A 15811-nucleotide genomic window follows, 5' to 3' on the forward strand; every position below is an offset into this window, starting at 1 on the left:
TGTCTCTATGGCAACCGGACGCGCTGCGGCCCATTGGCTGCGTCGCCACACTCAAGATGGCGGCGCCCAGCAGGGCAAGACCAGCGGGGGCCGCCACACTCAAGATGGCAGCGGCGGCCGTACGCGGCCACCGCGCGTGGCGCGACAGGAAGTTCCTCCCCCGGCGCTTCCGGTTCCGCCGTGTGGACCCTGGACCGGCCGCGCGGTACCGGGGGGTCCTATAGGGGACCGGGGGGATCTATAGGGGACCTGGGGGGGTCTATAGGGAACCTGGGGGGGCCTATGGGTGATTTGGAGGGGGCTAATGGGGACTGGGGCGGCCTATAGGGGGGCGTGGCGGACATGTGGGGGGTCCTGGGGGGTCTATAGGGGACCCTTGCGGGGGGCTCTGGGGTCCTATAGGGTGTAGGGGGGTGTATGGGGGACTCGGGGAGGGGCAGCAGGGGAGCTGAGGGGGTCTATAGGGGACCTGGGGGGGCTTATAGGGAACCTGGGGGTGTCTATAGGGGACATGGGGATGTCTATAGGAGACTTGGGGGTGTCTATAGGGGATGTGGGGGTGCCAGTAGGTGACCTTGGGGTGCTTCTATGGACCCTGAGGGGATCTATAGGGACCCTGGTGGGGGCTATAGGGAGCCCAGGGGGGTCTATAGAGGATCTGGGGGGTCTATAGAGTTCCCTGGGGGGATGCAGGAGATGCTGGGGCGGGAAGAACCCCCAGGGGGCGTAGCCAAGCTCTATATGGGGATCTCTGGGGAGGTCTATAGGAGATCTATAGGGTCTCTGCCCCCCAGCCCCCCCGCCATGCTGCCCCTGGTGATGATGCTGCTGGTGCCGCCGGTGCTGCCGGGCACTGTGGAGGTGACGCGGCCCCGCGGGGTGTCCCTGTCCAGTGAGTCCCCATACACCCCCTGACCCGCCATACACCCCCTGACCCCCCATACACCCCCTGACCCGCCATACACCCCCTGACCCGCCATACACCCCCTGACCCCCCATACACCCCCTGACCCGCCATACACCCCCTGACCCCCCCATACACCCCCTGACCCCCCATACACCCCATGACCCGCCATACATCCCCTGATCCTCCATACACCCCATGACCCCCCCATACACCCCATGACCCGCCATACACCCCCTGACCCCCCATACACCCCCTGACCCCCCAGACACCCCATGACCCCCCATACACCCCCTGACCCCCCATACACCCCATGACCCGCCATACATCCCCTGATCCTCCATACACCCCATGACCCCCCCATACACCCCATGACCCGCCATACACCCCCTGACCCCCCAGACACCCCATGACCCCCCATACACCCCATGACCCCCCCAGACACCCCCTGACCCCCCATACACCCCCTGACCCCCCCATACACCCCATGACCCGCCATACACCCCCTGACCCCCCATACACCCCCTGACCCCCCAGACACCCCATGACCCCCCATACACCCCCTGACCCCCCATACACCCCATGACCCCCCCAGACACCCCCTGACCCCCCATACACCCCCTGACCCCCCCATACACCCCCTGACCTTCCCATACATCCCCTGACCCCCCATACATCCCCTGACCCCCCCCGACCCCCTTATACATCCCCTGACCTTCCCATACATCCCCTGACCCCCCCATAGACCCCATGACTGCCCCCATACATCCCCTGACCCCCCATACATCACTCCCCACCTTGCTCCCCCGTACATCCCCCAACCCTTCTATACATCCCCTGCCCCCCCATAGATCCCATACCCCAGCCCCCTATAGATCCCATAACCCCCCAGACCTCTATAGATCCCTTGCCCCCCTCATACGTCCCATGCCCCTCTCAGCCCCCTATAGATCCCATACCCCTTCAGCCCCCTATAGATCCCATACCCTCTCAGCCCCCTATATATTTCCTGCGCCCCCACGCCCCTATAGATCCCATAACCCCCCCCAACCCCCTATAGATGCCATACCTCCCCCAGACCTTTATAGATCCCGTGCCCCCCCATACATCCCATATCCCCCTCAGCCACCTATAGATCCCATACCCCCTAGCCCCCCATAAATGCCATACCCCCCCATACCTCCCATACCCTTCTCAGCCCCCTATTGGTCCCATACCCCCCAGTCCCCTATAGGTCCCATACCTCCCAGCCCCCTCTAGGTCACATACCCCCCCAGCCCCCTATAGATCCTATACCCCCCCCAGACCTCTATAGATCCCTTGCCCCCCCCATACATCCCATATCCTCCTCAGCTTCCTATAGACTGCATACACCCCCAACCCTCTATAGATCCTATACCCCCCCAGACCTCTATAGATCGCTTGCCTCCCCATACATCCCGTACCCCCCTCAGCCCCCTATAGATCCCATACCCCCTCAGCCCCCTATAGATCCCATACCCCCTCAGCCCCCCATAGGTCCCATACCCCCCCAGACCTCTATAGATCCCTTGCCTCCCCATGCATCCCATACCCCCCCCAGCCCCCCATGCATCCCATACCCCCCCCAGCCCCCTATACATCCCATACCCCCCCAGCCCCCTATAGATCCCATACCCCCCCAGACCTCCACTTCTACGAGCCCTCGGGTCCCTTCACCTGCCTGGATGGCTCGGCCACCATCTCCTTCTCCTGGGTCAACGACGACTATTGCGACTGTCGCGACGGCTCCGACGAGCCCGGTGAGGCCCCCCCCGGATCGCGGGGACCCCCCCAGGGGACCCCGATATCCAGGTGACCCCCCCGGTGTGTCCCGTGTCCCCCCCAGGGACGGCCGCGTGTCCCAACGGCCACTTCCACTGCACCAACGCCGGGTACCGGCCCCACAGCATCCCCTCTGCACACGTCAACGACGGCATCTGCGGTGGGTCCGGGGGGGTCACGGTGGCACTTTTGGGGGGGGCTTGGCTTCCTGGGGGGGTCTGGGGGCCCCCCAATGGTTTGGGGGTTCATGGGGGACACAGGAAGGACCCTGAGGGGACTTGGGGGAGGTTTTGGGGTCCCAAGGGTGGGTGGGGGCTCTGGGGTGCAGTGAGGTCCTGGGGGGGTCATGGTGGCACTGGGGGGGTCTTGGATTCCTGGGGGGGTCTGGGGGCCCCCCAACGGTTTGGGGGTTCATGGGGGATACAAGAAGGTCCCTGAGGGGACTTTGGGGAGGTTTTGGGGTCCCCAGGGGGGGACTTTGGGGAGGTTTTGGGGTCCTGGGGGGGCTCAAAGGGTGGGTCGGGGGGGGTCACGGTGGCACTTCTGGGGGGGTCTTGGCTTCCTGGGGGGGTCTGGGGGCCCCCAAAGGTTTGTGGGGTCGTGGGGGACACAGGAAGGACCCTGAGGGAATTTTGGGGGAGGTTTTGGGGTCCTGGTGGGGTCTTGGGGGCAATGAGGTCCTGGGGGAGCCAGGGTGGCACTGGGGGGGGGGTCTTGGATTCCTGGGGGGGTCTGGGGGCCCCCCAAAGGTTTGTGGGGTCATGGGGGACACAGGAAGGACCCTGAGGGGACTTTGGGGGAGGTTTTGGGGTCCCTGGGGGGGGACTTTTGGGGTCCTGGGGGGGTCTCAAAGGGTGGGTCCGGGGGAGTCACGGTGGCACTTCTGGGGGGGTCTTGGCTTCCTGGGGGGGTCTGGGGGCCCCCAAAACTGTGGGGTGAGGGGGGGACACAGGAAGGTGCCTGAGGGGACTTTGGGGGAGGTTTTGGGGTCCCCACGGGGGGACTTTGGGGAGGTTTTGGGGTTCCTGAGGGGTCTCAAAGGGTGGGTCCGGGGGGGTCACGGTGGCACTTCTGGGGGGGTCTTGGCTTCCTGGGGGGGTCTGGGGGCCCCCAAAGGTTTGTGGGGTCGTGGGGGACACAGGAAGAACCCTGAGGGAATTTTGGGGGAGGTTTTGGGGTCCTGGTGGGGTCTTGGGGGCAATGAGGTCCTGGGGGAGCCAGGGTGGCACTGGGGGGGGGGTCTTGGATTCCTGGGGGGGTCTGGGGGCCCCCCAAAGGTTTGTGGGGTCATGGGGGACACAGGAAGGACCCTGAGGGGACTTTGGGGGAGGTTTTGGGGTCCCTGGGGGGGGACTTTTGGGGTCCTGGGGGTGTCTCAAAGGGTGGGTCCGGGGGAGTCACGGTGGCACTTCTGGGGGGTTCTTGGCTTCCTGGGGGGGTCTGGGGGCCCCCAAAACTCTGTGGGGTGAGGGGGGGACACAGGAAGGTGCCTGAGGGGACTTTGGGGAGGTTTTGGGGTTCCTGAGGGGTCTCAAAGGGTGGGTCTGGGGGGGTTGGGGTGGCACTGGGGGGGGTCTCAGCTTCCTGAGGGGGTCTGGGGGCCCCCCAATGGTTTGGGGGTTCATGGGGGACACAGGAAGGACCCTGAGGGGACTTTGGGGAGGTTTTGGGGTCCTGGGGGGGTCTCAAAGGGTGGGGCTGTGGGGGGAAATGGGGTTGAGGGGGGTCAGGGTGGCACTGGGGGGGTCTCAGGCTCCTGGGGGGGTCTGAGGGCCCCCCAAAGGTTTTTAAGGTCAGGGTGGGGGGCAGAAAGGTCCCTTAGGGGCCTTGGGGGGAGGTTTTGGGGTCACCGGGGGTTTTCTAGGGGTGTCCATGAGGTTTTGGGGTCCCAGAGGGGGTTATTGGGGCCCTGGGGGGGTTATTGGGGTGCTGACCCCCCCCGGCCCCCCCAGATTGCTGTGATGGCACCGACGAATACGACAGCGGCACCAACTGCGAGAACACCTGCAGGTAAACTGGGGGGACTGGGGGGGACTGGGAGCACTGGGGGGGTTGTTGGGGTCTGGGGGGGTTGTTGGGGTCTGGGGGGTTTTGTTGTGGGTCTGGGGAGGTTGTTGTGGGTCTGGGGGGGTTTTTGGGGGTCTGGGGGGGTTGTTGGGGGTCTGGGGGATTGTTGGGGGTCTGGGGGGGGTTGTTTGGGTCTGGGGGTTTTGTTGGGGGTCTGGGGGGGGTTGTTTGGGTCTGGGGGTTTTGTTGGGGGTCTGGGGGAGGTTGTTTCGATCTGGGGGTTTTGTTGGGGGTCTGGGGAGGTTGTTGGGGTCTGGGGGGGGGGGTTGGGGGTCCAGAGGGGTTGTTGTGGGTCTGGGGGGGGTGTTATGAGTCTGGGGGGGTTGTTGTGGGTCTGGGGGTTTTGTTGGGGTCTGGGGGGGGTTGTTGAGGGTCTGGGGGATTTGTTGAGGTCTGGGGGGTTGTTGTGGGTCTGGGGGGGTTTTTGGGGGTCTGGGGGGGTTGTTGGGATCTGGGGGTTTTGTTGGGGGTCCAGGGGGCGTTGTTGGGGGTCTGGGGGGGAGGGGTGGGGGTCTGGGGGGGTTGTTGGGGTCTGGGAACTTGTTGGGGGTCCAGGGGGTTTGTTGGGGCTTTTGGGGGTTGTTGGGTCTGGGGGGGGGGGGTGTCAGTGTTTGGGGGAGGTTGTTGTGGGTCTGGGGGGGTTGCTGGGGTCCGGGGGGGTTGTTGTGGGTCTGGGGACTTATTGGGGGTCCAGGGGGGTTGTTGGGGCTTTTGGGGGGTTGTTGGGTCTGGGGGGGGTGTCAGTGTTTGGGGGGTGTTGTTGTGAGTCTGGAGGGGTTGTTGCAGTCTGGGGGGGTTGTTGGGTGTTTGGGGGGGGTGTTGGGGGTCTGGGGAGCGTTGTTGGGGTCTGGGGGGGTTGTTGGCTGTTTGGGGGGGTTGTTGGGGTCTGGGGGGGTTGTTGGGGTCTGGGGGGGTTGTTGGCTGTTTGGGGGGGTTGTTGGTGTCCAGGGGGGGTGTCAGTGTTTGAGGGGGTATATTGGTGTCTGGAGGGGGGGTGTCAGTGTTTGGGGGGTATATTGGTGTCTGGGGAGGGTATATTGGTGTCTGGGGGGGGTGTCACTATTTGGGGACCCCCCCCGCCCAGGGAGCGGGGCCGGCGGGAGCGGGAGCAGCAGCAGCGCCTGGCGCAGGTGGCCCAGGAGGGGTTCGCGCTGCGGGAGCAGCTGGTGCGGGAGGCAGCGGCCGCCAGGAAGGACAAGGAGGTAATGGGGCCGGGGGGGGTCCTGGAGGGGTTTAGGGGGGTCCTGGAGGGGTTTGGGGGGGTCCTGGAGGGGTTTGGGGGGGATTTAGGGGGGTCCTGGAGGGGTTTGGGGGGGTCCTGGAGGGGTTTGAGGGGGATTTAGGGGGATCCTGGGGGGCTTTAGGGGGGTCCTGAGGAGCCTTGAGGGTCCTGGGGGGCAGTTTAGGGGAGTCCTGGGAGGATCTAGAGGGGTCCTGGAGGGGTTTAGGGGGGTCTTGGGGGGCATCTAGGGGGGTACTGGAGGGGTTTGGTGGGGTCCTGAGGAGCCTTGAGGGTCCTGGGGGGGGGTCTAGGGGGGTCCTGGGGGGCTTTAGGGGGGTCCTAAGGAGCCTTGAGGGTCCTGGGGGGCAGTTTAGGGGGGTCCTGGGAGGATCTAAGGGGGTCCTGTGGGGGTATAGGGGGGTCCTGGAGGGGTTTGGGGGGGATTTAGGGGGGTCCTGGAGGGATTTAGGGGGGTCCTGAGGAGCCTTGAGGGTCCTGGGTGGGGGGTTAGGGGGGTCCTGGGGTGGTTTAGGGGGGTCCTGGAGGGGTTTAGGGGGGTCTTGGGGGGGATTTAGGGGGGTCCTGGAGGGGTCTAGGGGGTCCTGTGGGGGTATAGGGGGCTCCTGGAGGGGTTTGGGGTTCTCAGGGAGGTTTGGGGGTCCCAGGGGGGTTTGGGGGTTCCAGGAGGGTTTGAGGGTCCCTGGTGGGGTTCAGGGTTCCCAGGGAGGGTTTGGGGGTCCCGGGAGGGTATGGGGGTACCAGGGGGGATTTGAGGGTACCAGGGGGGTTTGGGGGTCCATGCGGGGATTTAGGGGTCCCGAGGGGGTTCAGGGTTCTCAGGGAGATTTGGGGGTCCCAGGGGGATTCAGGGGCTCCATGGGGGGATTTAGGTGTCCTAGGGAGGGTTTGGGGGTCCCAGGGGGGTTTGGGGGTTCTAGGGGGGGCTTTGGGGGTCCCAGGGGGGGTTGGGGTTCCCAGGGGGGATTCAGGGGTCCCAGGGGGGTTTGGGGGTCCCAGGGGGGTTCGGGGGTTCCCGGAGGGGTTCAAGGGTCCCTGGTGGGGTTTGGGGGTCCCAGGGGGAATTTGGGGGTCCCTGGGGTCATTTAGGGGTCCATGGGGGGGTTCGGGGGTTCCAGTGGGGGTTTGGGGGTCCCAGGGGGGTTTGGGGGTTCCAGGGGGGGTTCTGGGCTCCATGGGGGGATTTGGGGATCCCAGGGAGGTTTGGGGTTACCAGGGAGGGTTTGGGGGTTCCAGTGGGGGTTTGGGGGTCCCAGGGGGGGTTTGGGGGTTCCAGGGAGGTTCGGGGGTCCCAGGGGGGTTCGAGGGTCCCTGGTGGGGTTTGAGGATCCCAGGGGGATTTGGGGGTCCCTGGGGGGTTTGGAGTTCCCAGGGGGGATTCAGAGATTCCAGGGGGAAATTGGGGGTCCCAGGGGGGTTCGGGGGTCCCCGAGGGGGGGGTGACAGTGTTGTCCCCCGCAGGAGCGCCTGGGGGGGCTGCAGGAGGCGCGGGGGGGGCTGGAGCAGCGCGTGGGGACCCTGCGGGCGGCCAAGGAGGCGGCGGAGGGACCCGAGAGAGAGGCCCGGGAGGAGCAGCGGCGCCGGGGAGAGGGTACGGCCGGACGCCTGGGTCCCCCGGACGCCTGGGTCCCCCCAAGACGGGTGGGGGACCCCTGGATGCCTGGGTCTTCCCCGTGGGGGGTGGGGGACCCCTGGATGCCTGGGTCCTCCCCGTGGGGGGTGGGGGGCTTCTCCTGGATGCCTGGGTCCCCCCCAAGAGGGGTGGGGGGCCCCCGGATGCCTGGGTCCCCCCAAGAGGGGTGGGGGGCTCTCCCGGACGCCTGGGTCCCCCCAGGAGGGGTGGGGGTACCCCTGGATACCTGGGTCGTCTTGATGGCCGGACGCCTGGGTCCCCTGGACGCCTGGGTCCCCCCAAGAGGGGTGGGGGTCCCTCCTGGATGCCTGGGTCCCCCAGAAGGGGGTTGGGGGGGACCCCTGGATACCTGGGTCATCTTGGGGTGTATGCAGGGGTTCCCGGACACCTGGGTCCCCCAAGAGGGGGTTGGGGTCTCTCCTGGACGCCTGGGTCCCCCCTAATGGGGGTGGGGGTGTCTCTCCCGGACGCCTGGGTCCCCCCCGCCAAGAGGGGGTGGGGGGCTCTCCCAGACACCTGGGTCCCCCCAAGAGGGGGTGGGGGGTCCCTCCCGGACGCCTGGGTCCCTCCCGAACGCCTGGGTCCCCCAGCAGAGCAGCGGGCGGCGGCGGAGGCCGCGCGGGCGGACGAGGCCTTTGCCGAGCTGGACAGCGACGGGGACGGGCAGTGAGTGTTCGGGAAGGGGGGTCCCCAATTTGGGGAGGGGGGGGTGCAGCACGGGGACCCCCCCCTCACCCCATGTCCCCCCCAGGGTGACAGTGGCCGAGCTGCGGCTGCGCCCCGAGCTGGACACCGACGGCGATGGCGCCGTCTCGGAGGATGAGGCCCAGGTGGGACCCCCCCGAACACCCCCCTGGGGCTTTTGGGGACCCAGGCGTCCGGGAGGGTGACCCCCCCCACCCTGTGTCCCCCCCCAGGCGTTGATGGGGGACACGACCCCCCTGGACGCTGCTGCTTTCCGGGACCGGCTCTGGGCCACACTCAGGGAGCGCTACCGGCCACAGGTGGGTTTTGGGGGTCCCTTGGCTTTGGGGGGGGTCCCCTGACCTTTGGGGGGGTCTTTGACCTCTAGGAGGGTCCCCAGTTTTATTTAGGGGGGGCAGGAGCTGTCACTTTGTCGCTAACCCCCCCATATCTGGGTAGGACCTACGTGAAGTTTTTAAGGGGAAACTGAGGCATGGGAGGGAGGGAGGGACCCAGGCATCCGGGGTGGGGGGGACCCAGGCGTCCGGGTAACCTGACCCCCCCCCCTAACCACCCATAGGGTCAAACTGAACCCCCCCCACCCCCCCCGGAGCCCCCCCTTGAAGAAAACCCCCCCGAGGAGGAGGAGGATGAGGATGAGGCCGAAGAGGAGGAGGAGGAAGAGGAGGAGAGCGAAGGCCCCGAGGAGGAGCTGAAGGTTTGGGGGGGGGACACACACACAACTGGGGGCCCCCCAACATTGTACCCCCCCCCCCCCCCGCCATGGGGGGGTTGGTGACCCCGCTGTCCCCACAGGTGCCCCCCCCGCAGCCCCCCGAGGAAAAGGGGGGGGCTGAGGAGCTGCCCCCCCTCGACGCGGCCGCCCAGGCCCTGGTGGATGGTACGGGGGGGTTTGGGGGTCCTGGGGGGTTTGGGGGGGGGAGGGTTGGGGGGGCCTGAAGGTCTTGGGGGGATCCTGGGGGGGTTTTTGGGGGGTTGGGGGGGCCTTGAAGGTCTTGAGGGGGCCCTGAGGGTCCTGGAGGGGTTTGGAGGGTCCTGGGGGGGTTTGGGGGGTCCTGGGGGTGCCCTGAGGGTCCTGGGGGGGGGTTTGGGGGGTTTGGGGGCGCCTGAAGGTCTTGGGGGGCCCTGAGGGTCCTGGGGGGGTTTGGGGGGTCCTGGGGGCGGTTTTGGGGGGTTGGGGGGGCCTGAAGGTCTTAGGGGGGCCCTGAGGGTCCTGGGGGTTTTTTGGGGGTTGGGGGGGCCTGAAGGTCTTGGGGGGCCCTGAGGGTCCTGGGGAGATTTGGGGGTTCCTGGGGGTGCCTTGAGGGTCCTGGGGGGGGTTTTGGTGGGTTGGGGGGGCCTGAAGGTCTTGGGGGGCCCTGAGGGTCCTGGGAGTGCCCTGGGGGGGCCTGAAGGTCTTAGGGGGGCCCTGAGGGTCCTGGGGGGGTTTGGGGGGGTTGGGGGGCCCTGAAGGTCTTGGGGGGCACTGAGGGTCCTGGGGGGGGTTTGGGGGGTCCTGGGGGTGCTCTGAGGGTCCGGGGGGCGGTTTTGGGGGTTTGGGGGATCCTGAAGGTCTTGGGGGGCCCTGAGGGTCCTGGGGGTGCCCTGAGGGCCCTGGGGGGGTTTTGGGGGGACCTGAAGGTCTTGGGGGGGCCCTGAGGGTCCTGGGGGGGGTTGGGGGGGCCCTGAGGGTCCTGGGGGAGTTGGGGGGGTTTGAGGGGCCTGAAGATCTTGGGGGGGCCCTGAGGGTCCTGGGGGGGGGTTGGGGGGGGTTGGGAGTGCTCTGAGGGTCCTGGGGGGAGTTTGGGGGGGTTGGGGGGCCCTGAAGGTCTTGGGGGGCTTGAGGGTCCAGGGGGGGTTTGGGGGGTCCTGGGAGTGCTCTGAGGGTCCTGGGGGGCTTTGGAGGGGGTTGGGGGGGCCTGAAGGTCTTGGGGGGCCCTGAGGGTTCTGGGGGGATTTGGGGGGTCCTGGGGGTGCCCTGAGGGTCCTGGGGGAGGTTTGGGGGGGTTGGGGGGGCCTGAAGGTCTTGGGGGCCCCTGAGGGTCCTGGGGGGATTTGCGGGGTCCTGGGGGTGCCCTGAGGGTCCTGGGGGGGGGTTGGGGGGGCCTGAAGGTCTTGGGGGGGCCCTGAGGGGGTTTGGGGGGTCTTGGGGGGGCCTTGAGGGTCCTGGGGGGGTTTTGGGGGGTTGGGGGGGTCTGAAGGTCTTGGGGGGGCCCTGGGGGGGTTTGGGGGGGGTCCTTTGGGATTTGTGGGGGGCTTGATGGTGACTGAGGGTCCTGGGGGGACACTGGGAGCATTTTGGGGGCTGGGGGGTCACTGGGGAGATTTGGGGGTCCCGGGGCGGGGGGTAATTTATGAACACTGGGAGAATGGGGATCTCTGGTTTTTGGGGGGGTGTGAGGGGCTGTTTGCAATCGGGGGGGGCTGTTTGCAATCTGGGGGGGCTGTTCCCAATTTGGGGACCCCCCCTGCCCCCCCCCAGCCGCCCAACGCGCCCGCCAGGAGCTGGAAGAGGCCGAACGAGCCCTCAAAGAGACCGAGGAGTCCATCAGGTTGGGGGGGGGGGGCACCCCAAAATCCTCCCTCCCCTCCCACTGAGTGGGGCGGGGACACCCCAAAACCATCCTGGGGGGGGGGCAGACACCCCAAAACCTCTAATTGGGGGGGAAACACCCCCCAAACCCCTTTATTTTGAGGTGGGGGGGTGAGCACCTTTACATCCCCCTCTGTGCCTCAGTTTCCCCTTTAATGCCTCAGTTTCCCCTTTGGTGCCTCAGTTCCCCCCCAGGTTGGGGTGTTGGGGGGACCTGGGGGTGTGGGGGGGTCTGGAGGTGCAGGGGGGGATCTGGGGGGGTCCCCCTATGTTTGTGACCCCCCCACCCACCCATTTTGCAGGGCCCTGGAGCAGGAATTGGCCTTTGATTTCGGGCCCGAGGGGGAGTTCTCGTATCTCTACAACCAGTGCTATGAACTGGGGACCAGCGAGTGAGGGGGGGCCCGGGGGATTTGGGGGGGCCGGGGGGGTCAGGGGGACAGGGGACATAGTGGGGGACACCAGGGGACTTGGGGATGGGGGTACAGGGGGATGTGGGGGGTAATGGGGACATACGGGGGCTCTGGGGTGGGGGGGATATGGGGGGGTCACAGGGAGTAATGGGGACACTGGGGAACATGTGGGGGTCATAGGGGACCAGGTATGGGGACATTGGGGTTTTGGGGGGGGTGGTATGGGGGTCATGGGGGGGTAATGGGGATAGTGGGGGACATGGGGGGGTCATAGGGGACCAGGTATGGGGACATTGGGGTTTTGGGGGGGGTGGTATGGGGGTCATGGGGGGGTAATGGGGATAGTGGGGGACATGGGGGGGTCATAGAGGACCAGGTATGGAGATATTGGGGTGCTTGGGGGGGTATGGGTGACATGGGGGGATCACAGTGGGGGTCATGGGAACATGGGGGGCTCTGGGTGGGGGGGGACATAGTGGGGGTCACAGGGGGGGTAATGGGGAGATTGGGGGGCTCTGGGGTCAGGGGGGGACTTGGGGGGTCACAAGGGGGTAATGGGGACATTGGGTGCCTCTGGGGTCAGGGGTGGACTTGGGGGGATCACGGGGTGGGTAATGGGGACATTGGGGGGCTCTGGGGTGGGGGGGACATGAAGGGGTCACTGGGGGTTATGGGGACATTGGGGGGCTCTGGGGTCAGGGGGGGACTTGGGGGGATCATGGGGGGGGTAATGGGGACATTGGGGGGCTCTGGGTGGGGGGGATATGGGGGGGGTCACAAGGGGGGTAATGGGGACATTGGGTGGCTCTGGGGTCAGGGGAGGTCATGGGGGGGTTATGGGGACATTGGGGGGCTCTGGGGCCAGGGGAGGTCATGGGGGGGTTATGGGGACATTGGGGGGCACTGGGGTCAGGGGAGGACATGGGGGGGGTCACAAGGGGAGTAATGGGGACATGGGTGGGTTTGGGGTGGGGGGGGTTACAAGGGGGTAATGGGGATATTGGGGGGGTATGGGGGGCATGTGGGGACATTGGGGACACTGGGGACAGGCGGGGCCATGGGGCTGGTTCTGGGGGACACGGGGGGTGTTGGGGGTCCCGTGTCCCCCCCCGTCACCGTGTGTCCCCCCCAGGTACATCTACCGCCTCTGCCCCTTCAAACGCGTCTCCCAGAAACCCAAACACGGCGGCGCCGAAACCAACCTGGGGTGAGGGGACACGGGGACCCCCTGGGGACCCCGCGGGGACTCTGTGTCCCCAATGTCCCCCCAAATGTCCCCGTGTGTCCCCCCCCCCTCCCAGGACGTGGGGCGCCTGGGCCGGCCCCGAGCACGATCGGTTCAGCACCATGAAGTACGAGCATGGGACGGGATGCTGGCAGGGACCCAACCGCGCCACCACGGTGACTGTCCCCAAGTGTCCCCAAGTGTCCCCTGGGCTGTCCCCAACACCCCCGTGTTGTGTTCTTGGCCCTGGGTGCCCCAGAGTCCCCGCAACCCCTGCAAAGGGGGTGGCCCTGTCCCCCAGCGGTGTCACCCAACCCTCCCGCAGTGTCACTGTCCCCTTGGGGTGTCCTTGTCCCCTTTGGGTGTCCTCATCCCATGGGGTGTCCCTGTCCCCTTTGGGGTCCCCCCCATCTTCCCACAGTGTTGTTGCCCCCTGGGGTGGTGTCCCCATCCTCCTGGGATGTCCCTGTCCCCTTGGGGTCCCCTGAGGTGTCCCCATCCTATGGGGTGTCCCTGTCCCCTTAGGAATCCACTAGGGTGTCCCCATCCTCATGGGGTGTCCTTGTCACCTTTGGGGTCCCCTGGGGTGTCCTTGTCCTCTTAGGAGTCCCCTGGGGTGTCCCCATCTTCATGGGGTGTCCTTGTCCCCTTTGGGGTCCCCTGGGGTGTCCCCATCCCATGGGGTGTCCCTGTCCCCTTAGGAATCCACTAGGGTGTCCCCATCCTCATGGGGTGTCCTTGTCACCTTTGGGGTCCCCTGGGGTGTCCTTGTCCCCTTTGGGGTCCCCTGGGGTGTCCCCATCCCATGGGGTGTCCCTGTCCCCTTAGGAATCCACTAGGGTGTCCCCATCCTCATGGGGTGTCCTTGTCCCCTTTGGGGTCCCCTGGGGTGTCCCCATCTTCATGGGGTGTCCTTGTCCCCTTTGGGGTCCCCTGAGGTGTCCCCATCCTATGGGGTGTCCCTGTCCCCTTAGGAATCCACTAGGGTGTCCCCATCCTCATGGGGTGTCCTTGTCACCTTTGGGGTCCCCTGGGGTGTCCTTGTCCTCTTAGGAGTCCCCTGGGGTCCCCTGGGGTGTCCCCATCCCATGGGGTGTCCCTGTCCCCTTAGGAATCCACTAGGGTGTCCCCATCCTCATGGGGTGTCCTTGTCCCCTTTGGGGTCCCCTGAAGTGTCCCCATCCCATGGGGTGTCCCTGTCCCCTTAGGAATCCACTAAGGTGTCCCCATCCTCATGGGGTGTCCTTGTCACCTTTGGGGTCCCCTGGGGTGTCCCCATCCTTGGGGGTGGTGCCCCCATGTCCCCTGGGGGGTGTCCTATGTCCCTTGGTTGGGGGGCGCCCCCATCCCCTTGGGGTGCCCCATGTCCCCTGGGGGGTGTCCCCCTCCCTGGGCTATGTCCCATGTCCCCGGGGGGTGTCCCCATCCCTGGGGGGTGCCCCATGTCCCCTGGTGGGATGTCCCCATCCCCTTGGGGTGCCTCATGTCCCTGGGGGGTATCCCCATCCCTGGGCTATGTCCCATGTCCCCGGGGTGTGTCCCATGTCCCCTAGGGGGTGTCCCCATCCCGGGGGGTGCCCCCATGTCCCCGGGGGGTATCCCCATCCCTCGGGTATGTCCCATGTCCCCGGGGTGTGTCCCTGTCCCTTGCGGGGGTATCCCCATGTCCCCTGGCGGGATGTCCCCATCCCTGGGGTACATCCCATGCCCTCGGGGGTGTCCCTATGTCCCTGGGGGGTGTCCCCATCCCTGGGCTATGTCCCATGTGCCCCAGGGGGGTGTCCCATGTCCCTGGGGTATGTCCAATGTCCCCAGGGGGCATCCCCATGTCCCCTGGCGGGATGTCCCCATCCCTGGGGTACGTCCCATGTCCCCATCCCTGGGGTATGTCCCATGTCCCCGGGGTATGTCCCATGTCCCCTAGGGGGTATCCCCATCCCTGGGCTATGTCCCATGTCCCCCGTGGGGGTGTCCCCCCCATCCCCGGGGGATGTTGGTGTCCCCCTCCCCACTGACCCCCCCGTGGCTCAGGTGAAGCTGTCGTGCGGGACGGAGACGGCGGTGACGGCCACCACGGAGCCGAGCCGCTGCGAGTACCTGATGGAGCTGGTGACGCCGGCCGCCTGCCGCGCGCCCCCCCCCGCGCACGACGACCACGACGAGCTCTGACCCCGGGGACCCCCGCCCGGCCCCCCCCACCCCCACAGGACCCCCCCCAACCTCCCACGGACCCCCCCGATCCACACGTGCCTCAGTTTCCCCATTGGGGGGGTCGAACCGTTCGCTCAAGGGGTCCATCCCCATTGCTGTGGTCCCCAAGGGGGGTCCCTCTTTTTGGGGGTGTGGAGGGGGGGTCCCTCTTTTTGGGGGGGTGACAACACCGTCCCTGCCTCAGTTTCCCTACCAGGACCTCAAGGGACCACAAGCAGGACCCTGGGGGGGTGTTTTTTAGGGGGGGGGGACACATATGTGATGGGATATTGTGACTGAGCCGGGGGGGGAAGACAATGTGCCCCCCCCCCCAAAATGGGGTCCCTGTGGGGGGGAGATGGGGTGGGGGGAAGAAGTGAACCCTGAGAAATAAAACCTAAGAGACCCCCCCAGAAATGGACTTGAAATGAACCTGAAATGGACCCAAAATTAACCCCAAATGAACCTGAAATGAGCCCTGAGAAATGAACTCAAAATGAACTTGAAATGAACCCAAAATACACCCCAAGAAATGAACCTGAAATGAACCCAAAATGAATCTGAAATGAACCCAAAATGAGCCTGAAATCAACCCGAAATGAACCCCAATAAATGAACTCAAACCCAAAATGAACCCGAAATGAACCCAAAATGAGCCCGAAATGAACCCAAATAAATGAACTCGAACCCAAAATGAACCATAAATGAACCCAAAATTAACCCAAAATTAACCTGAAATGAACCCAAAATTAACCCGAAATGAACCCAAAATTAACCCAAAATGAACCTGAAATTAACCCGAAATGAGCCCAAAATTAACCCAAAATGAACCCAAAATTAACCCGAAATTAACCCAAAATGAGCCCGAAATGAACCCAAAATTAACCTGAAATGAACCCAAAATTAACCCGAAATGAACCCAAAATTAACCTGAAATGAGCCCCAAATGAACCCCGATAAATGAACTCGAACCCAAAATGAACCCAAAATGAACCTGAAATGAACCCAAAATTAACCCGAAATGAGCCCGAAATGAACCCAAAATGAACCCAAAATGAA

General features: G+C 65.6%; 1 protein-coding gene across 2 annotated transcripts; it reads left to right on the forward strand.

Moving 5' to 3' along the window:
* The first annotated feature begins 41 nt into the window (after positions 1–41).
* On the forward strand, positions 42–15446 carry PRKCSH (PRKCSH beta subunit of glucosidase II). Of its 2 annotated transcripts, none has more exons than XM_071800712.1 (17): positions 42–205; positions 795–892; positions 2569–2685; positions 2772–2867; positions 4660–4717; positions 5859–5976; positions 7476–7605; positions 8238–8313; positions 8399–8477; positions 8565–8651; positions 8912–9049; positions 9148–9232; positions 10814–10883; positions 11227–11316; positions 12470–12544; positions 12639–12738; positions 14594–15446. In XM_071800712.1, the coding sequence occupies exons 1-17, from the start codon at positions 57–59 to the stop codon at positions 14729–14731; spliced, it is 1704 nt and encodes a 567-aa protein (XP_071656813.1). In that variant the 5' UTR covers positions 42–56; the 3' UTR covers positions 14732–15446. The 2 variants fall into 2 exon arrangements, with proteins under 2 accessions (XP_071656813.1, XP_071656814.1); XM_071800713.1 differs by having other exon boundaries at positions 8241–8313.
* Positions 15447–15811: the final 365 nt, after the last annotated feature.

The sequence above is a fragment of the Patagioenas fasciata genome, chromosome 32, assembly GCF_037038585.1.
Source record: "Patagioenas fasciata isolate bPatFas1 chromosome 32, bPatFas1.hap1, whole genome shotgun sequence".
NCBI classification, from domain to species: domain Eukaryota; kingdom Metazoa; phylum Chordata; class Aves; order Columbiformes; family Columbidae; genus Patagioenas; species Patagioenas fasciata.

Coding starts and splice junctions, on each gene's coding strand:
- PRKCSH (XM_071800712.1), top strand. CDS start 57: ATGGCGGCGCCCAGCAGGGCAAGACCAGCGGGGGCCGCCACACTCAAG. Junction 4,718..5,858: donor AACTGCGAGAACACCTGCAG/GTAAACTGGGGG, acceptor CCCCCCGCCCAG/GGAGCGGGGCCGGCGGGAGC. Junction 8,652..8,911: donor GGGAGCGCTACCGGCCACAG/GTGGGTTTTGGG, acceptor AACCACCCATAG/GGTCAAACTGAACCCCCCCC.